General features: G+C 37.8%; 1 protein-coding gene across 3 annotated transcripts in view; it reads right to left on the bottom strand.

The window, feature by feature from the left end:
• Positions 1 to 1,819: 1,819 nt before the first annotated feature.
• The window catches only part of UBE2D2 (ubiquitin conjugating enzyme E2 D2), a 56,450-nt gene continuing 35,746 nt past the window's right edge, over positions 1,820 to 22,523 (bottom strand). For 2 of the 3 annotated variants that reach the window (XM_045445856.1, XM_045445864.1), the window contains exons 2-7: positions 19,618 to 19,681; positions 11,768 to 11,799; positions 11,612 to 11,689; positions 11,418 to 11,523; positions 6,134 to 6,227; positions 1,820 to 3,492 (exon numbers count right to left, since the gene is read on the bottom strand). In XM_045445856.1, the coding sequence (XP_045301812.1) occupies positions 3,447 to 3,492; positions 6,134 to 6,227; positions 11,418 to 11,523; positions 11,612 to 11,689; positions 11,768 to 11,799; positions 19,618 to 19,681 (420 nt within the window). In that variant the 3' untranslated portion in view covers positions 1,820 to 3,446. Of the gene's footprint in view, positions 3,493 to 6,133; positions 6,228 to 11,417; positions 11,524 to 11,611; positions 11,690 to 11,767; positions 11,800 to 12,507; positions 12,535 to 19,617; positions 19,682 to 22,523 lie in introns of those variants that run through there. The other variant, XM_045445867.1, reaches the window with a different exon arrangement.

Genomic DNA, 22,523 nt, shown 5'->3' with positions numbered 1-22,523 from the left:
GGGTGGCCCAGCCAGTTAAGTGTCCAACTCTTGATTTTGGCTCAGGTCATGATCTTGCACCCTCATGGGTTTGAGCCCCGCATCGAAATTCTCTGCCCCTCCCCCACTCACTCTCTACCTGTATGTATGTATGTTTGGGGGAAAAAATCTGCGTTCCCTTGTATAACCTCACATCCACCAAAATAACCCATCACTTGAAATGAAGTGTTTCACAAAGGGAATCAAAAGGAGATGGGTCCCTAATACTAGTGACAATTTTCTATGGGGTAATAAAGATGCTTATTCCTGAGTAGGAAGGAAAGACTAAAGGAAGGAAGGAAAGATATGTTCACAATTCAGGAGACCCAGGAACTAAAGTTCTTCTATTAAAGCCACTGGGTATTAGGGAGTATGGTATAGCAGAATGAGACAAAAGCCAGTTTCACCTTAATTGCAGACAAGGGACAGTTTATAGGCATTCCAGCAGTAATCTAGAAATAATTCATTTCTCCTGATAATATACCTAGGGCTCAAAATAACCTGGTAAGGCAAAGAGAAATGGGGGAAAAAAGGGGAATGCTGTAGCCATTGGAAATGGGAAAGGAATGCTTCTATCACTAGGTCACTACAGAGAACACGGTCCCTCCCTCTGACCACTACCATATCCTTCTCTCTACAGACCTCCCTGCCATTCCCTAACCCAAGAGCTCTCCTTCCAAGTTTGTGTATTATCCAAAATGTAGAAACTAACAGGACAATGCTACCTTTGACCACTGGCCAATAATAGAGCATGCAAATATCTGAAATCATGTGGTGTTATCAAGAGGGACTGCTCCAACTCTAACTTGTCCAAGGCACTCCATGTTAAGAATTAAGAAGCAGGGAGCCTGGGTGGCTCAGTAGGTTAAGAGTCCGACTTTTGGTTTCAGCTCAGGTTATGATCTTGCGGTTCCTAGGTTCAAGTCCCATGTGAGGCTCTGTGCTTATAGTGTGAAGCCTACCTGGGATTTGCTCTCTCCCCCTCTCATAAACGAATCAATCAATCAATCTTAAAAAAAAAAAAAAAAAAAAGAACTAAGAAGCAAAGGGAACTCATACACTTATCAATTTTGATACACTGGGGAACCACTGCCTCACCAAGACACTCAGGGTTACTACAAATAAGCTTTCACATGTGATAAAGCTGGAGACATTCCTGTAAAAAGCAATCTGATCCCAGACAAGAACCACCCTACGTTAACACACATTTTTTTTATGACTGGGGAAGGTGGCCTCCCTCAATGAGACTTTGTTCTGGCCAAGGCACATGGATACAGACTGGACCAAATATGCCCTATATTCAAATAAGCAAGACCAAACTGCATTCAAGGGCCTAATTGTTTATGACCATTCAAACCCTTTCATTTGGTATCTATATGCCAGATGATGGCTTTTATTTAGCACTTAGAAATGCTTAAGAGCACTCCTGTGAAAGTATCTACGTTATGACATAATCAATGGTAATGAGCTGGCTGCTCTTGAAGATGACAAAGAATGGGGCTTTCAGGATCTGTGCAAATGACCCACACAGTCACCAGGCTAGTTAACAGCAAATCCAAAACTGATGAATTCCCACCTGCCAATAATACTGAGAATACAGGGCAATTTTAGGTTAGAGCTCAATTCTAACTCCTTTCCCCACAGCTGGTTAACAGCCAAACCTTCTTTGCAAGGTCAAGAATGCTAGAAATGCTAGTAAGTAGCCAGCAGCTAAGCAGCAGTTCAAGAGGTTTCAGGTTATAGCACACTTCAGTTCTGAGATGGGGATAGTGACACTGAGAGATAAGACAAGTTAAACAAGTTTAAAACCAAAAGCAGTGGACATTTATTCCTCAATTTTTGTGCAAGAGTGTAAAGATGCATTTGAAAGAACCTGATGGCTGGAGAGCATCAGCCACGGCCTTCAGGATGGCCTGGTTTACAATTAGATTAGGAGAAGGAGATGAAAAAAAAGTAACTTGCCTAGTTCACACGAATGATGTTTCTGGCAAACACAGTTGTTTACAAGTTTCAAACTACAATTTACTAGAGTCAAGGGAAGACTTCAAAAAGCCACATACAGTACAATTTAAAATTGGATGAACATCCTGCAATGTCAGTGCAAAGTAATTATGTAGACTCTCCAATACAAGATTGTGCTCATGTTTCCCAGGTTTGGTCAATGTTGCTCTTTTACAATCACAATCACAGAAGCTTAACTTACCAAATAGCAATGCCTTTGTTTTATGTCCTATGTACCAAGGGAATGTCACAAGGTTTTGGTGAAATGCAGCTTAGTTTCATTAATAAAGCAAATTTCTTATTTAGTTTAACAGTCATGTTCCTGGAATACTGCACATGTAAGTTTCATGGAAATGCTTTTAAGCTTATGCCCTTGTTCGGTAAAATTACTTTCAAGATATCCTTTTGACTATGTAAACTGGAATTGTTTCATGATTTTGAAATGCAACCAGTATAAATGAAAACATTTTAGGGGTGGGGGAAAACCCACCACTAATCTCTGCTAGACAAAGTTCTTAAAATCAAAAGGCCTATTCACACAAAATTATATGTAATGACTGTAGTAATCAGTTTATTACACAGATTAATCATTCTTGAACGTACAAGCTCCAGGGGAGCAATTGGGTCTTTAAATATACACAAGTATTTCCATCAAATGAATTTTCACCCTTACATCCAGATAGACCTAAGCAGTTAAAAACATAAGAAAAATAAGAGCTATTAGCTATGTATTAACTGAGAAACCACATACAAACCAAAGAATGTGGAAGAGAGAAAGGGGCTGAAAGGACAAAGGTTGAAGGGTGGGGAGATGCAAAAGATGTGGGAACAAAGCCCATCACACTTTATGTACTAATAGCTCCAATCCATTTAAATGTTGACCAGTTAAACTTAGACCTTAAAATACAGGATGTGGGTAGAGTTTAATCTGGTTGGTCATAACTTTCACCTAAGACGGAGGTCCTTCGGAATAAAATGAATACAGAAACAGCTTCGTGTTCTTCTCCTTGCTTTTCATAACTGTTTTGAGTTTAAAAGGATTCCACTTAAAAACAATCTCCTACAGGTCAGTGGAGCTTTTCTTCCCCATCCAAGCACACACCATACCCACCACCCCTCACCTTGCCGTTATCCAAATTTAAGTCAGTAAGGAAAACTTTTAGTCTCACACCTAGGTTACGCTTGGAGAACTGGCTTGTCACACACACACTTCTCTGCTAGGAGGCAATGTTGGTACAGAAGTACAGTATTTCTAGTTTGTTGTTCCAAGTATGTACAACACGCAGCACTGCTGTATCAGGTAAACATGTGCACAGGGGAAGATGAGGCGTGGGCTCATAGAAAGCAGTCAAATGGAAATCAAAAGGACTTTCTCTTTCAGAGTTCCCCTATCTTTATTTGTAGAGGTTATCCAATAATTTCTTTAATTACATCGCATACTTCTGAGTCCATTCCCGAGCTATTCTGTTGTACCTGTACACACAAAGAGAAGCGTGGCTTAACACAGGTGGAGTCAGTCAGAAAGCAACATATTTCATTCATTATCCTATCTAATAACTTGAAGGGACTAACTAGTAGTAGTCTAGCAAAGACTTCTAAATTTCTATTAAGCATTTAGTCAGTGATGGTGGGAAAAGGCTGTAAAACCCAAAACAATGTCCTTTAAATGCTACTAATTGGATTCTGATTACATGTTAGCATTTGCTGGTACACCTTTATTCTATATTTGACTGACCCATTTCCTTTTTTTTTTTTTTTTCAGTTTTATTATTTATTTTGTGACAGAGAAAGAAAAAGAGAGAGAGAGACAGAGAGACAGAGAGAGAGCGAGCGAGTGCAGAGAGCAGGGGAGAGAGCAGTGGGGGAGAAAGAATCCCAAGCACAGAGACAGCACAGAGCCTGACGCAAGGCTCAAACCCATGAACCATGAGAGCATAACCTGAACCAAAACCAAGAGCCAGATACTGACTGAGCCACCCAGGAGCCCCAATGACTGACCTATTTCTAAGAAAGATCTTCAGTCACTGATTCATTTATTTGGAATTTTTAAAACTACATAATTCTACATTATATATGGTTCTTAAAATCATATACCAATAGTGATTAAATTCATGTAATACTTTCCTAACAATGTGGTTGCTAAAACTGAATGGGTTTATTGCTCCAGAACATTCTAGTAGTAAAATAAGCAGGGCAGAAGATTCTTTGTTTAAAAAGAGATGCAGGAAAAGTTCAGTGAACAATACCACTACAATCACTTGGAAAATGCCTCTTGGTAGGCATTCATGCCCACCTAGATACTGGACAAAATAGGTCTCTCATTAAAAGCTTATTTGTGTGGGGGCTCCTGGGTGGTTCAGGTGGTTGACAGTCCACTTCAGCTCAGGTCATGATCTCATGGATGGTAAGTCTGAGCCCTGCATTGGGCTTGCTGCTGTCGGTGCAGAGCTCATTTCAGATCCTCTATCCACACCCCCCCCCCCCCCCCGTCTCTCTGCACCTCCCACACCCTCTCCCTCAAAAATAAATAAACATATTCAGGTGCCTGGGGGGCTCAGTCAGTTAAGCACCTGACTTCAGTTCAGGTTATGAACTTGGGGTTCGTGAGTTCGAGCCCCATGTCAGGCTCTGTGCTAAGAGCTCAGAGCCTGGAGCCTGCTTCAGATTCTGTGTCTCCCTCTCTCTCTGCCCCTCTTCCACTCATGCTCTGTCTCTCTCTCTCTCTTTCAAAAGTAAGTATTAAAAAAAAAATACTATATAACGAGTTAACTTGTGTGGGGCACCTGTCTGACTCAGTCAGTAGAGCATGCAACTCGACATATCTCAAGGTTCTGAGTTCAAGCTCCATGATGGGTGTACAGATTACTTAAAAAAATGTTTGTTAAGTCTTAAAAAAAAAATTGTGGATGTATTCACAAATAGAAAAAAGCAGGATCTAATTTTATTCTGAATGCAGCCAGAAATACATGACTATAGATACCATTGAGACCTAAACACAGACAAAACTAAACTAAGAACCAGTTGCAGTTAAATTCCCTCATTGCTGGTGTAGCTCCATTTAAAAATATACTATCTGTAAGACTCTCTAATCCAACAGAATTCAAATAATTCTTAATCCTTTTTAATTTAAAAAAATGTTTTATTTATTTTTGAGAGAACACAAGTGGGGGAGGGGGGAGAGAGGGGGACAGAGGATCTGAAGTGTGCTCTGCATTTGAACTCATGAACCTCGAGATCATGACCTGAGCTAAAGTTGGACGCCCTACCGACTGAGCCACCCAGGTGCCCCAATTCTTAATCCTTTTGACTTTAGAAAATGATCCATAATTTCCCACCTATCGCCTCCTACAGTCTTATATGAATGCACAAAATTAAAAAATTAGAACTTTCAGTTACTATCTTTTTCAATATTCTGACCACTCTTCAATAATTCATAGTACAATTGTAAAATACTTAAATTTTTTTTTTTTTAATTTTTTTCAACGTTTATTTATTTTTTGGACAGAGAGAGACAGAGCATGAACGGGGGAGGGGCAGAGAGAGAGGGAGACACAGAATCGGAAACAGGCTCCATGCTCTGAGCCATCAGCCCAGAGCCCGACGCGGGGCTCGAACTCACGGAACGCGAGATCGTGACCTGGCTGAAGTCGGACGCTTAACCGACTGCGCCACCCAGGCGCCCCCGTAAATTTTTTTAAAAACATGTAAATTCTACATTAAGATTTGTTTTTAAAGGAAATTTGGAGCTTTCATGTCTTGTTGTAGTAACTTTCTTTTTAGATTATGCCAAATGGTAGAAAATCAATTCCCTTTTCTCACTCAGTTACAAATACCTACCAAAGACAGGCTTTCGTAAGTCAAAAGCCAAACAGGAGACATGAGGCTGGTAGAAAATAAACTACAGAGAAGTTTTTCTAGACAGTGGGAGTCATTTGAAACAATGAGAGATAAGATCAGCATCTTCCACTTATAGACACTTGATGTAAACACTCTTCTTTCTGTTCCCAGGTCAGTATATTAGAACTTCATTTTAAATATCTGACTCAGCCCTGAGTTAAGATCTGAGACACAAACATCTCCACCCCACCAAAGGTACTTTTCTGGCCATACTTACTTTTCTCTATCTGTTTTGTAGATCCGAGCAATCTCAGGCACTAAAGGATCATCTGGATTGGGATCACACAACAGAGAACAGATGGACAAGAGTACTATAAGGGTGGGGGAAAAAAAGGTATAAATTAGCAGAGGATAAAAACAAAGGGTTGAAAGAAACATGAGATGCCAACACACAAGAAAATTCTAAGAATCTATTCATACTGTGGTGTCTAGGAGCTTTGTGAGTTCTACCTAACTTTATAGTAACAAGAATCAACAAAAATTCATGTAGGATTTCTCTATGCTTGAACCCCTAAGGATACTGGCCCAGGCTGATGAAGTGACTTGTCCACTGTCCCTGGTTAGCGAGTAATTATAGAATTAGAATTCAGGTCTTCCAAGTCCTAGACCAACACTTTTCATAGGCCATAAAACTCAATATTTAGAAACCCATCTTCAGAAATAAATGGCTCTCAAAATTCCAAAGACAACCACACTACTGAATGCTCTCAGAAGTGACAACCATGAAATCGAACAATCACTGCTTTCTCAACGACAGGTATTACATTCAGATGCGATGGATTTCATTTTTAGTTGAAAACAATTTAGTCTAAAAACATAACGGCCCGTATTTGCCCCCAAATGGAGCTGGCCATACTTAGTATACAGGATACAACATTTTAAGTTCTCAAATTCTTTTCAGTGACAATTTAGAATCTCATCTAAGCCATTTTCTCAGTGACAACGTGGAACACAGCAGACAAATCTCAATAATACAATTGCCTCTGTTCAAATTTGTTGTAAACTTATGTATTCCTTACTGAATGCAAAGGAGGAGGCCAAGGCCACTAATTGTATTAAATCCAGGGGTCTCTGACATACTAAAATAAATTCTAACTCTTCTATTCTGATGCAGGAGAACTCAGCTATCTTATTTCTAATATTCTGTAGCAGGAGACAATGATTCTAAGCTCATTTTACTCCCAAAACATCAAATTCACCAGGAAAATAATTCATTTTCCTACCTAGAGAGATCAAGGGCTTCTGAGAGGTGAGGAAAAGGTTCACGTGCCCTTTATCATTCACTTTGTTAACAAAAAAGCTATTTCCTTAAGAGTATATGGAAAATAAAAAACATCAGGAAAGATGTTTTCTGACTCTTCATTCCTGTTGCCCACAATTCTGGCAGATGGCATTCCCAAAACATCTTCTCTTCCCATTGTCAGGTGTATCACCTGATGCCCTCTTCAAGCACAGAACATTCTAACAGCAATAAGGAAAGATTTCATGTATTTCCTGGAAATGACAACAGGAAGTTACAGATTTTTGAATGTTCATGAAATTATTGGAAGAAACTTGTCCAGCCCATCAAATTGGCAAGAATTCAAATAAATCTTCACCTGAAATTAGACATGCTACCAGATTAGTATTTGCACAAATTCCCTTACCAAATTTCTCTTCCAATTATTCCAATAAAGCAACCTTAAAAAATTTTTTTTAAATAAATAAATTTTTTAACTCTTTCCAGGAAGGAAAGGAAGGTGGGGTGGCGGTTACCTGGACCTGGTAAAAAGATTCTTACTGTACTACTGAGGGTCCTTTTAAGTCATACAACACTGCTTTTGGCTTATAATTTACTATACATTCCTTCTCCATAAAGAGATACTCCTATTTGTATAACCTGCAGAGACACTTCACTGAAATGTCTAAATTTTTATCTACATCAACATTTTTCATCAGTGTATTTTCATCACTCATTTTCATCAGGGTCATAACCCACAGTCACTTCTAAATCTAAAAACATATAATCAAGTGGCTTTATAGACATTTAACCGCTTCTTTTAAGGTTTCTGTATATTCAGATCCCTAACATATACACTCAAAGCAGAAAGAACTTCAGGTCAAAGTTACTGCCCTCGACAAAGGAATAATATCACATATAGGATTCAGGCCTTTCACAGAACTACTTGCCCAAACATTCAATTTACAAAAAGGAGTCATTAAAACATTAAACTTAGGTATACTGATATAATCAAGTTCAACAAAATAGAATGCAATTATTTTAAAAGATAGCTATCCAGACAAAGAGAACATAAGTCAAATAAATTAATGGCCCTTATGAGGTAGCGTAACTGAAAAATCAACACTAAGCACAGAAGGGGGAAGAAAAAAAAGAGCTATGGTTAACAATTTCAGCTATTAAACCTTTCCCCTCCTACACACACACACACACACACACACACAGTAATCTACCTCTCTTGGTCCCATTACTAGATTTCTATCTTTACTGATACTTGGTGAAGGAAGAATAACCAGGCAAGGAAATCACAGTAACAACACTTTTCACAAGCAGCCCCTCAATTACAAAGAGGCTTACAAAAAGAAAAGGGCCCACTTATCTGGAAAACTATTTCAGTCACTTTTTTTTAAAGATTTTATTTTTGAGCAATCTCTATAGCCAATGTGAGGCTCAAACTCACAACTTGGAGATCAAGAGCTGCATGCTTTAGTGACTCAGCCAGCCAGGTGCCCCTCAACTTTTAAAAATGTGTTCTCCTAGTTTTTTGTTTATATTTTTGCCTGGGATGCCATAATTTTCAATTTAATGCCCCAGATTTTTTTTTTTTTTGAGAGAGAGAGAGAGAGAGAGAGAATGCACACATGAAAGCAGGGGAGGGACAGAGAGAGACTTGAGTAGGTTCCACGATCAATGTAGAGCCCAATGTGGGGCTTGATCTAACCACCCTGAGAGCATGACCTGAGGTGAAATCAAGAGTCTGACACTTAACTGACTGAACCACCCAGGCATGCTAAATGCCCCAGTCTGGTTAAGCATCCGATTTCAGCTCAGGTCATGATATCATGGTTCATGCGTTCAAGCCCCATGTCAGGCTCTGTGCTGACAGCTCAGAACCTGGATGTTACTTCAGATTTTGTCTCCCTCTCTCTGCCCCTACCCCACTCATGCTCAGTCTCTCTCTCAAAAATAAACATTAAAAAAAAATTTTTTTTTTTTAAATTGTCAGAGGCACCTGGCTGGCTCAGTCCATAGAGCATGCAACTCTTGATCTCAGAGTTGTGAGTTCCAACCCACACTGGACATAGTGCCTACTTAAAAAAAAAAAAAAAAAAAAAAAAATTTGTTAGAGTATACAAGTCATATTTATAAAAACAACAAAGTTATAACAGCAAATATCCAACATTTTTTAGAACAGTGCCTTTATCCTAGTTATCTGAGTGCTTACAAGAAACCAATTAACTATGCATTTTGCTTTTTGAAATCTTTATAATAGTAATGAAATGGTTAGAATTACCATCCTATTTTACAGATGAAAAACTGAGGAATACAGAAGCTAATTTGTCTCAAGATTCATGTGATAAGAGGTAGAGCTGAGAGGTGAATATAGGCAGTTAGATTCAGAATCTATGTTTTTTAGCATGGAACTATGTTGCCTCCTGCCTAAATGTACACATTAAAGAAAGGATAAAATATAACAAAATAGTAAAGAAAAATATTTCATACACCAAATCTCATCACCCAAATGCCCACATTATTTCTTTCTAGCTACTTAACATGTTTTTTAAGATTTTTTTTTTTAAGTAATCCCTATACCCAACATAGGTCTCGAACTCACAACCCCGAGATTGAGTTGCAAGCTCCATTGAATGAGCCAGCAAAGAGCCCAAACATACTTCTATATTAACTCGAACTATAATATATACAAATTTTATCTCTTTTCTGCTTTTTTCAAACATAGTATTTTCCCATTTTTTACAATACTGGTAAGGATCAATACTCTTTTATAAGTGTGTGCTAGAACTGATTATTTCTTCCTCTACTGCTGGATCTTTAATTTCTAATTTTTAGAAATAAACAAATGTATTTCCACACAGGTTCACAAATATACTTCCACACAAAACATTTTTAGCGTTTGAGGTTATCTATCTTCTTAGTACAAATGAATGAAACTAGAATTACTGGGTCAACGGGAAGTTATGATTAAATCTCTTATCTTTTAATACATACTGACTGGGATTTACAAATCTATACTCCTACCTGTGGTATGTAAGCACCCGTTTCAATGTACTTCACCAGCATTTGTTTTTTTTTAAAAGATCTTTGTTAATTAAAAAGGTGGAAAATGGGAACTTAATTTTCATTTCTTTGATTGTTTTGCTCCTTTCTGACCATTCACCTATTGGGATCTTTTTCTTACTTATTTTTATATATGTTCTTTCTATTTTATTTTTTTAATTAAAAAAAATTTTTTTTAATGCTTATTTATTTTAGAGACAAAGAACACAAGCCTGGGAGGGGCAGAGAGAGCCACAGACAGAATCTGAAGCAGGCTGCAGGCTCCGAGTTGTCAGCAAAGAGCCTGACATGGGGCTTGAATCCATGAACCAAAAGATCAGGACCTGAGCCAAAGTCGGTCACTTAACCGACTAAGCCATCCAGGTGCCCTGTATGTTCTTCCCATTTTAAACATACTAGCCTATCATCTCATTTGCAGCCTATTTCTTGTGTTTGTGTTTTGACAGCTTTTAATCTACTTGTGATTTCATTTGGGTATGATGTTGAGGGGCTGTACAATTTCAAATCAACAATATAAGAAAATGTTTAACTACTCAGTTCACAGATATAAAAAATTCCCAACCTACTCACATAATTAGGTTTTATTTAGAACTACTGGATATTTCATCAAAAATTGGTGACAAATCTTTAAATATACATTCAAACACACATACACAGGACTATATACGAAAAAAATCAAGATGATCAAATAAAAAATTTTTTATTAAACTGGTTATATTACAGGATGAATCTGTTACTAATAGAAACCTCAAGACCAGACCTGATAAAACCTTAAAAAGCCTGAATATGAATTCACCTATCCTTTGTTCTTCAAGACCCCATAATCTATATTTATACCACAAGCATTCCTCTAAAAGGGCTGTTATTTCCTTTTCTGGAACAGTATCTATCCTTTCCATTCGTGGATTTCAAGGTTGGAAGAGATATTAATTATCTTCTACTTTAACTTTCCTCTAAAAAATATTCATACCTAGAGGCCATTTTACAACCTAAGCTTGAATGGCATAATGGACAGAGTAGTCCTAACACCAAAGAATACCTATGCCTGAAAATCCAACTCCCTCCAGTGGTCTCAAGGTCTACTAAAAAATAAGGGGACTGCTACCTCCTCTTAATAGGAATAAGAGTCATCATTTCAAAATAAGTAACCTTTAAAAGACAAAAAACACTGCTGCTTTATCTTGATATCAGATACCTATTCCATTACCTTTTGAAATAGTTAGTGCTGGAGACCACTGTGACCGTAGAATATCAAGACAAATGCTGCCATTACTGTTAATATTTGGATGATAAATTCTTGTTGTAAATGCAACCTAGAGAAAAAAGAAAAACTTTTATAAACTGGTTTACTGGTATCACAGAAAGCACATAAAAAACAAGTGCCATACATATCCCAGTTACCTTAGGTGGCTTGAAAGGATAATCTGTTGGGAAATGAATTGTCAAGAAAAATACTCCACCCTGATAGGGACTGTCATTCTGTCGATAACAAGAAAAGTGGGATTAAAATGAGTGAATTATATCAACATTTATTCCAAAATCAATCGGAATACTTACTGGCCCCATTATCGTAGCTTGCCAATGGAACACTGAAAAAGAACAAAAAATCATCATGAAGTAATTATCTCCATTATAGGTACACTATAATAACATATCATTCCCTGTATAATCCCAGTTTATTCATAAGCAATATGGTAAGCCCTAGGCAGGATGACGAATCTAAATCAAATCTGACTCTGAAGAGAGAAAAGAAAATGACTAGTATAGTCTAGAACACTGGTAAGATGCATAATGAAAAAGTATTTGGGCTAAAAGATCTTGAAAATTCTTATTAGGGAGACAAAAATTCTTGACAAGGCCAAAGCTCCACTTGTAAATCAGCATTTCTTACTTCAGAGGGTAAAAAAGAACAAAAGATTCAACTCTTCAATGTGTTATATCATTTCCTTAACACATTAATATACAATAGACTCCTTTTATAATACTGGTATAGAGCAAGACTGTAAAGTCAAAGTAGATAATATTCAAATTAGGAAAGACTGGCTTTTACAGCAAGAAAAAACTGAGAGCACTTACATGTAGGGCTTTAGAATTACTAGTCCCTTACTAACAGATGAAAGATCAATATTTATGTCTTTTTAAAATGATCTAGAATCTACAACATCAACAAGGCAGAGAAACACGAACTAAACTAAAAACACATTAAGGTGGAATTTGATTAACAAAAGCATCTGAAGACCTACCATTAAAATCTTAATTGAGTATTCTGTTACACTAGTTAATTTAAGAATACCTACTGGAATCACTGACTCAAGTCTCCTTCTGGAACTCTTCTCGACTCCTAGCTCTCCTTGTGGAAGTATAAAAAAGGAGGTAAGAAGGTAGTGGGAGGATATCTAACATGGACTCAAATTACAATGGTCTGGTAAATAGTTCAGGAATCACTATGATGCCATAAAAAATAAGGCAGGGGTGCGGCACCTGGCTGGCTCAGTTGGTAGAGCATGTGACTCTTGATCTCTTGGTTGTGAATTCGAGCCCCACGTGTGGTATGGAGTTTACTTAAAAATACATACATACATACATACATACATAAAAAAAAATCACTACAGTTTCCTGGCTCAGTTGGTAGAGCATGTGACTTTTGATCTGTAGGATGTGAATTCAAGCCCCACGTGTGGTACAGAGTTTACTTAAAAATAAATAAATAAATAAATAAATACTTAAAAAAAAATCACTACAGTTTCCAAGTAATAGAACTCTCTAGAAATAGTTTGGGGTAAAATATTTGGCCATAAGCATAAAATATTGCTGTATCTTACATGAATGTCTAGATTTCAAAAACCTTTCATTTAAGGATCAATCTTAGCAGCTGTTAAAACTAAAAATTCACGGGGCGCCTGTGGCTCAGTTGGTTAAGCGTCCGGCTTCGGCTCGGGTCATGATCTCGCAGTCCGCGAGTTCGAGCCCCGCGTCGGGCTCTGTGCTGACAGCTCGGAGCCTGGAGCCTGTTTCGGATCCTGTATCTCCCTCTCTCTCTGACCCTCCCCTGTTCATGCTCTGTCTCTGTCTCAAAAATAAATAAACATTAAAAAAAAAAAAAACTAAAAAGAAAATAAAAATAAAAATTCACAGGGAGCCTGGGTGTTCAGTTGGTTAAGTGTCTGACTTAGGTTCAGGTCATGATCTCCAGTTTGTGAGTTTGAGCCCCACATGGGGCTATCTGCTGTCAGCATCTTGAGAGCCCACTGGGGATCGATCCTCTGTTCCCTTCTCTCTCTGCCCCTCCCTGCTTGCATGCAGGCTCTCTCTCTCAAAAATAAATACACATTAAAAAAAAAAAAACTCATGGTAATGAATTAAAAAGTTTTGATAGGGGCGCCTGGGTGGCACAGTCGGTTAAGCGTCCGACTTCAGCCAGGTCACGATCTCACGGTCCGTGAGTTCGAGCCCCGCGTCGGGCTCTGGGCTGATGGCTCAGAGCCTGGAGCCTGTTTCCGATTCTGTGTCTCCCTCTCTCTCTGCCCCTCCCCCGTTCGTGCTCTGTCTCTCTCTGTCCCAAAAATAAATAAACGTTGAAAAAAAAAAAAAAGTTTTGATAGTCTAAAACAAGCAAAAACAAAAAAACTCCCACTACCATCCTGGTTTGATGCTGAAAACCAAATTCACAAACTAAAAGCTACAACCTCTTTCGTGAGAGTTTAAATGTTAAGTTCACATCTCACTGATTACTCTTTAGAATACTCAAAGATGAAACTTTTTCTTTTTTTTTTTTTTAATTTTTAATGTTTATTTTTGAGAGAGAGAGCGTGAGCATGGGAGGGGCAGACAGAGAGGGCAAAACAGAATCTGAATCAGGCTCCAGTCTTTGAGCTGTCAGCACACAGCCCGACTCAGAGCTCGAACTCACTAACCGTGAGATCATGACCTGAGCCAAAGTCAGAGGATTAACAAACTGAGCCACCCAGGCACCCCAAAGATGAAGCTTTAAGGCTAAAAAACATAACCAAGAATATCTGTTACAGTTTGAGAATGAAACTCAAGAGACCCACATTTGAATTCAAGTACAGATCTCCAGAGTCACATTCACCAAGAGGTCAAAACAAAAGGGGGACTTGGGTGGTGCAGTGGGTTAAGGTTCCGACTCTTGATCTTGGCTCAGATCATAATCTCACAGTTTTTGTGGGTTCGAGCCCATGCAGAGCCTACCTGGGATTCTGTCTCCCTTTCTCTCTGCTCTTCCCCTGCTTGTGTTCTCTCTCAAAAAAAAAAAAAAAAAACAAAAAAACCCAAAACCACACAAAAAAAACCACCTTGAAATAAATAAATAAAATCCTTTTTTTTTTTTTTTTTTAAAGAGAAGCTCAAAACAAAAGTAAATGAAACAGATTATATGACCAACAAATCTTTGCCTCACTTTTTCCTTCAGGAAGTATACTTGTTTCTGCTCACCAGATCTTTGCACAAAAATGGAAAAAATGTAATGGTACATTAAATATGGTTATTTAAAAACTAAAGCACTGTATTATTAAAGTTCATTCTTAAATTTACCTTCTTTTTTTCATGTTTTTATTTATTTATTTTGAGAGAGAGCGAGCACACAGGAACAGGGAAGGAGCAGAGAGGGAGAGAGAATCCCAAGCAGGCTCTGTCTGCACTATTAGCACAGAGGCTGATGCAGGGCTCAAACCCATGAACTGTGAGATTATGACCTGAGCCAAAATCAAGAATCAGATGCTTAACTGACTGAGCCACTCAGGTGCTCCTATTTCTGTTTTTAAAAGTTTATTCATTTTGAGAGAGAGAGAGAGAGAGAGAGAGCGCGCGCAGGTACTTGTGTGCACGTGAGGGAAGGCGAGGCGGAGAGAGAGGAGAGAGAGAATCCCAAGCAGGCTTCGCACAGAGCCAACTCAAGGCCTGATGCCATGAATCATTGAGATCATGACCTGAGCTGTAATCAAGAGTCGAAGCTTAACTCACTGTGCCACCCAGGTACCTTCTTAAAAGTAATTTCTATGCCCAACATGGGGCTTGAACTCACAACCCCAAGAGTCACATGCTCTCGGGGCACCTGGGTGGCTCAGTCAGTTAAGCATCTGACTTTGGCTCAGGTCATGATCTCACAGGTCTTGAGTTTGAGCCCCGCATCAGGCTGTGGGCTGACAGCTTGGAGCCTGGAGCTTGCTTCAGATTCTATGTTTCCCCCTCTCTCTCTGCCCCTTCCCGACTAGCTCTCTGTCTCTCAAAAATAGATAAACATTAAGAAAAAAAAAAAAGTCACATGCACTATCACCTGAGCCAGCGAGGCGTCCTTATATTATTTTGAATATAAAAGACTTCATTCTTACACTAAATATCAATAATATGGTGCTGAGGGATTTGACTGCTAGAATAGTCAAAACGAGCTCAGAAAGTTTTGTTGTGACCAACAGTTTCTTTCTTCCTAAGATTAAATTCTGCCTCCTTCTAATATTTAGCTACACAATTACACTTTATTTTATCCTTATACAATTCATCAGGAAGACTTGATCAGGACTTTTTGACAATAATTTATCTCAACTGTTTTCAAACACTCCCTAAGTTTTAAATGTAATATCAGCAGACTATCTAGATGACCAAGTGTAAGGAAGTTATTCTGTCCCTAATGAGATTTTCCTTACTCTCTTAGAAGGTAGGCACTATTAATAGTTTAGCAGCAGGTGACCCAAGTCACCTGAAAAGGGTGGTTAGGAGTTAAGGGAGAGGTTATTACGTTTTAAACAGCTATAGAGAGATAATCCGTATATCATAAAGTTCTTCCACTAAAAGTTTACAATCCAGTGTTGTTCAGGATATTCACAGAGTTGTGCAACCATCACTACAATCAATTTTAGAACATTTTCATCATCCCCAAAAGAAACCCATATCCATATGCAATCACTCCACATTTCCCTCAGATCTCTAGTTCTATGCAACCATTATCTATTTTCTGTCTTTATGGATCTATATTTTGTAAAAATGGAACCATACATTATGTGGTCTTTTTTATCTGGCTTCTCTCACTATGTTTTCCTTTATTAAAAATTTTTTTTTAGTGTTTATCTATTTTGAGAGAGCGTGCGTGCACACACATGTAAGCGGGAGAGGGGCAGAGAGAGAGAGAGAGAGAGAGAGAGAGAGAGGAAATCCCAAGAAGGCTTTATGCTGTCAGGGCAGAGCCCAACACAGGGCTCAATCCCATGAACTGTGAGATCATGACCTGAGCCAATATCAAGAGTTGGACAGCCAACTGAGTGAGCCAGTCAAGCATCCCTCAGCATGTTTTTAAGGCTCATCTATGTTTAGTACACATCAGTACTCCCTTTTTATTGACATGGAATATTCCATTGTATGGACATACATTCTATTTATGCCTTCATCAGCTGGTGGGCATTTGGATTGTTACCACCTTTTGGCTATTACAGCTACTGCTTCTACGAACATTCATGCACAAGTTTTTGTGTGGACATGTTTTCATTTCTCCTCGATATAAACCAATGAGTGAACTCACATATGATAAGTCTATGTTTAACTTTTAGAAGAATGACCATATTTTTGAACTGTACCATTTTACATTATTACCAGCAAGATATTTAGGTTCCAATTTCTCCACAATCTCATCAACACTTATTATTTGACTCGCTGATTCTACCCATACTAGAAGGTGTGAAGTGTTAGTTTATTATGGATGTGATTTCCATTTCCCTGATGACTAATGATACTGAGCATCTTTTCCAGGTGCTTATTGGCCGTTTGTAAATTCTTTTTAGAGACAAGTCTATGCAGATCCTTTAGTCATTAAAAACAGAAATGGGCTATTTATCTTTATATTGTTGAGTTATATAAAGATTTTTTAAAATAATTTTGAATAAATTTCCTTATCAGAGAGATGATTTGCACAAATTTTCTCATTCTTTTTTTTCCATTCTTTTTCTTAATGGTATTATTTGCAGCACCTAAATTAGACTTCATTAAATGTAAAATCACCTATTTTTTCTTTTATTGCTTATGCTTTGGGGAGTTTTATTTAACTCTCTAAGATAACTTTTCTGAGAAAGGAATGTGATAATACTATGCAGAGGAGACAACTTCAAAAATGAATTCTATGCCCCAGAGTTCAAACACTTTTAATGAAAAGATCAGCCACTCTCAACTTCGAGGAATTTTGCTGAAATAAAACCACTTTTTCAACTCAAACACCACACTGATGCAGGTGGAGTGTATGCTACCACGAATGACAAAACCAGTATCAAAAAACTTGAGAATGAGTTCACTTTGGAAACCACCGTGAGTCTCTTCACTATATTCTTCTCTAAAGTAGTTTACAATTTCTACTCCACTCACCCAAAAGAACTATTGTGAGGCTTAACTGAGATAATGCATGTTTAAGTACTTGGCCTATCCTGTTTGGTATCGCAGGGCTCAAAATCATGAATCTCAAAATCATGACCTGAGCCCAAGTCAAGACACTTAACTGACTGAGCCATCCAGGCATCCCTCATCTATTTTATATGTAAAGCAATCCCTGTAAAAGGGCCTTGCTTTGATTCCTATTTGATTTTTTAAAATTTTTATTCATTTTTGAGAGAGAAAGAGAGACCGAGCACAAGTGGGGAAGCGACAAAGACAGGGGGAGACACAGAAACTGAAGCAGGCTCCACATTCTGAGCTATTAGCACAGAGCCCAATGTGGGGCTTTAACTCACAAACCAGAAGATCATGACCTGAGCCAAAGTCATACACTTAACCAACTGAGTCACACAGCAGCCCCAGGGCCTTATTTTGATTCTTAAGTTTAGCAAGCTAAAACCAAAATTCTTTTTTTTTTTTTTTTTTAAACGGTTATTTATTTTGAGAGAGAGAGAGACAGTACATATGCAGTGGAGGGGCACAGAGAGAATCCCAAACAGGCTCCTATTTGTCAGTGCACAGCCCGATGTAGGGCTCGATTCCACGTATCATGAGATCATGACAAGAGCCAAAATCAAGAGTTGGATGCTTAACAGACTGAACCACTCAGGCACCCCCAAAACCAAAATTCTTAAGCAAAATCAGGAAAAGATTTTAAACATAAGCCAATATAACCTCATTTATTTTTTTGTTTTAATGTATACACTTGTCTTACAAAATTGTTTTCAAGTATGCTCTTTTCTCCTATTTGCTAAATATTATACTCTTTTATCAATTAGTTTTGTGCCGTAAAGTACAGTCTGGTTCAAATATCCTCCTTTTAGGGACACCTGGGTGGCTCAGTTGGTTGAGCATCTTTTAATTTTTTTTTTTTTTCAACGTTTATTTTTTTGGGACAGAGAGAGACAGAGCATGAACGGGGGAGGGGCAGAGAGAGAGGGAGACACAGAATCGGAAACAGGCTCCAGGCTCTGAGCCATCAGCCCAGAGCCCGACGCGGGGCTCGAACTCACGGACCGTGAGATCGCGACCTGGCTGAAGTCGGACGCTTAACCGACTGCGCCACCCAGGCGCCCCTCAGTTGGTTGAGCATCTTGACTGTGGCCCAGATCACGATCTCACTGTGAGTTCGAGCCCCACATCAGGCTTGCTGCTGACAGCTCGGAGCCCACTTCAGATGCTCTGTCCTCTCTCTCTCTCTCTGCCCTGCCCCTCCCCCCCCCATATATTCTCCTTTTAAACAAAGTTAGAAGATGGTATAAGGGGGGGCAAGCTGTGGTGACACAAAGTGAAACAAGAGGAAAATTATTATCCAACATATATGATAAGGCCTAATAAATTATTTTAGACAGGATTAAATTGATAAACTTGACATTAAAAATAAACAAATTGTACCTGTCTTCACAAGTATGAGCCAGTTGAAAGACAAAGACAGACAGACAGACAGACACACACACACACACACCCCACTATCCCCCCTCATCCTTAGGATTATCTTAAAGAGTAAAGGCTAGATATAAGTAAAACCTCAAATATTTTACCCCAGCAAAATACCCAGAGGGTTGAAGGATAGAGGTAGGAAGGGGCCAGAACAACTATACAGGCAATATCTGGCAGAAAAGGTTCAAAAGTTTCAAAATGAATACTATAGAAATTGATGAGATACACATAGAACTGCATCTTTTGCAGACAAGTAAGTGTAAACACTGCCTCTTCCCTACAGCATAATTATCTCTTCACACAAAATAACCTTGAGAGAGATATTATTCATTAGTCCCACAGTTCCCTAGAGGCAGGCAGATGGTTATGCAGTTGCATTTCATCATTCCCTTTATTTTTATTTTTTTATTTTTTATATTTTTAAGTTGAGACTGTACACTCAACATAGAGCTGGAACTCACTACCCTGAGATCAAGAGTTTCATGCTCTACCAAGTGAGCCAGACAGGAGCCATTTTATCATTCTTTTTAAATACTTACTATCATCTCCAACAGGACCTGCTGAACACTGTGCTGGGGGGTCCCGTGCCAGGTCATTCAATTCCTTAAAAAAATAGAAAGAAAGGAAATGTATTCAATATATACGTAACTTTTACCAATTAATAAAATTTTCACTCATACCAATATTCTCTATCCCACTAGTGAAGCTCTGAACAATCCTTCAAAGTCAGAGAAGGATAGATCCGTGAATCTTTAGGTTAAAGTATTTGGGATTCTTGAATACAAATGTATGTTTAAAAACTGGATCATTTTTGCCTTATTCACAGTTCAGTAAGTAAATATAAGGAAAGTAAATATGTATTGTATACTAAAGAACTACAAAAACTGTTTTAAGGTAAAAATGTAATTTATTAGTTTTCAAAAAAGAAGTTTCAATACCAGTTTTTGTATCTCAAAACTATTAGGTTACACTTGGGACAAGCTCTGGAAGTCATAAATGTTTCAAATGACATGGGACCATCTGACGAGACACTGATAGGTTTTTAGCTGATATAGACAACCAGGGTTCCAAAGGCAGTTGAAAAAACTTAAAAAGGGATATAATGAAAACGCTGGATATATTAAAAAGGCTAAAATAAGAAAGTCCATCATAAAATTTTGTAATCAGAGACAGATCTACCTATAGTAATGCTCTACAACCAGATGCCAGCTGCTTAGCTACTTTCCCATGAAGAACCCACCAACTTAAGATTTGTTACTAGGTGGGGATTCCTAAAAAAACCACAAGGCAGGAAATCATACTCTATTCCTTTTCCTCTTGGCTTGGCATTTGAGATTTAAAACAAGGGATAGTTTTAGATTATGTTTTTAATTAAAAAAAAATTTTTTTTAAGTTATCTCTACACTCAATGTAGGGCTTAAACTAACAACCCCGATAGCAAGTTGCTTCTCCAACTGAGCCAGCCCCTGATTATATTTTTAAACAACTACAGTAAAAATTGTAAAATTTAGTATTTTAAAAGTACAATAGGGGTGCCTGGGTGGCTCAGTTGATTAAGCGTCTGACTCTTGATTTCAGCTCAGGTCACGATCTCACAATACGTGAGTTTGAGCCCCACCTGGGGCTCTATGCTGATAGCACAGAGCCTGCTTGGGATTTCTCTCTCCCTCTCTCTTTACCCCTCCCCGGCTTGTTCGTGCGCGCTCTCTCTCAAAAAATAAATAAACAAACATTAAAAAAAAAAAAAGCACAATAAAAACTATTCAGAGCCAGAATTAAACTCATGTTTATGTGGTCAATTAATCTATGACAAAGGAGGCAAGAATATACAATGAGGAAAAGACAGTTTCTTCAATAAATGGAAAACTTGGCAGCTACGTGCAAAAGAATGAAATTGGACCACTTTCTTACACCATACACAAAAATAAACTCAAAATGGATTAAAGACTTAAAAATGTAAGACCTGAAACCACAAAACTCCTAAAAGAAAACAAAGGCAGTAAACTCCTAGATATCTGTCTTAGCAATATTTTTTTGGACCTGTATCTTCAGGCAAGACCAACAAAAGCAACTATATCAAACTAAAAGCTTTTATACAGCAAAGGAAACTATCAACAACAAAAAAAGGCAACCTACTGAATATGACAAGATTTGCAAATGTTTGATCTAATAAGGGATTATCCATATCGATATATAGATAATATATATCTCTCTATAGATATACATAACATATATTATATCTCTCTCTATATATATAACCTCCTACAACTCAACACCAAAACCCCAATCTGATTTAAAAATGGGCAGAGGACCTGAATAGACATTTTTCCAAAGAAGATATACAAATGGTCAGAAGACACATGAAATGATGCTCAATATCACTAATCATCAGGGAAATGCAAACCAAAACCACAATGAGCTATCACCTCACACCTATCAGAAAGGCTGGTATTGAAAAGACAAGGCATAACAAGTTGTTTCACTATATGCTAACTAATTTGGATGTAAATTTAAAAAAAATAAAAAATAAAATTAAAAAAAAAAAAAAGACAAGGCATAACAAGTGCTAGTGAGGATGCAGAGAAAAGGATGCACTGCTGGTGGGAATGAATGTAAACTGGTGCAGCCACTAAGAAAAACAGTATGGAGCTTCCTCAAAAAATTAAAAATAGAAATACCATACAATTCAGCAATTTCATTTCTGGGTATTTACTCAAAGAAAATGAAAACACTTAACATGAAATGATACATGCTTCCCTAATGTTTACTGCAACATTATTCACAACAGCCAAAATACAGAAACAACCAAAGTATCCATCAACATATGAATGGGTAAAAGACTGATGTGGCACATACATACATATATATGTATGTATGTGTATATATACACATACATACATACACACAATGGAGTATCACTCAACCACAAAAAGTAATGACATCTTGTCATTTGCAACAACATGGATAGACCTAGAGGGTATTATGCTAAGTGGAATAAATCAAACAGAGAAAGACAAATAGTAAACGATTTCACTTAAATGTAGAATCTAAAAAACAAAACAGATGAAGAAACAAAACAACACAGAAGCAGACTCATAAATACAGAGAATAAACTGGTAACTGCAAGAGAAGGGGTGTGGGGGAGATGGATGAAATAGGTGAAAGGGATTAAAAGGTACAAACTTTAAGTTATAAAGAAAAATTAAGTCACCGGGATATGAAGTACAAAATAAGGAATACTGCCAATAATACTTTAATAACTTTGTATGGTGACAAATGGTAACTACCCTTATCGTAGTGAGCATTTCATTATGGATATAAACGTCAAATCACTATGTTCTACCCCTGAAACTAACGTAATACTGCATACCAACTATACTTAAATTACAAAAAACTACTTAGAATCTTATTAATGAGTTCTATGAAGATACGATTTAACATTCCA

Source organism: Leopardus geoffroyi, chromosome A1 (genome assembly GCF_018350155.1).
Source record: "Leopardus geoffroyi isolate Oge1 chromosome A1, O.geoffroyi_Oge1_pat1.0, whole genome shotgun sequence".
Lineage (NCBI taxonomy): Eukaryota > Metazoa > Chordata > Mammalia > Carnivora > Felidae > Leopardus > Leopardus geoffroyi.
The sequence above is the reverse complement of the archived record's forward strand: the minus strand, read 5'-3'. Positions and strand labels throughout refer to the sequence as shown.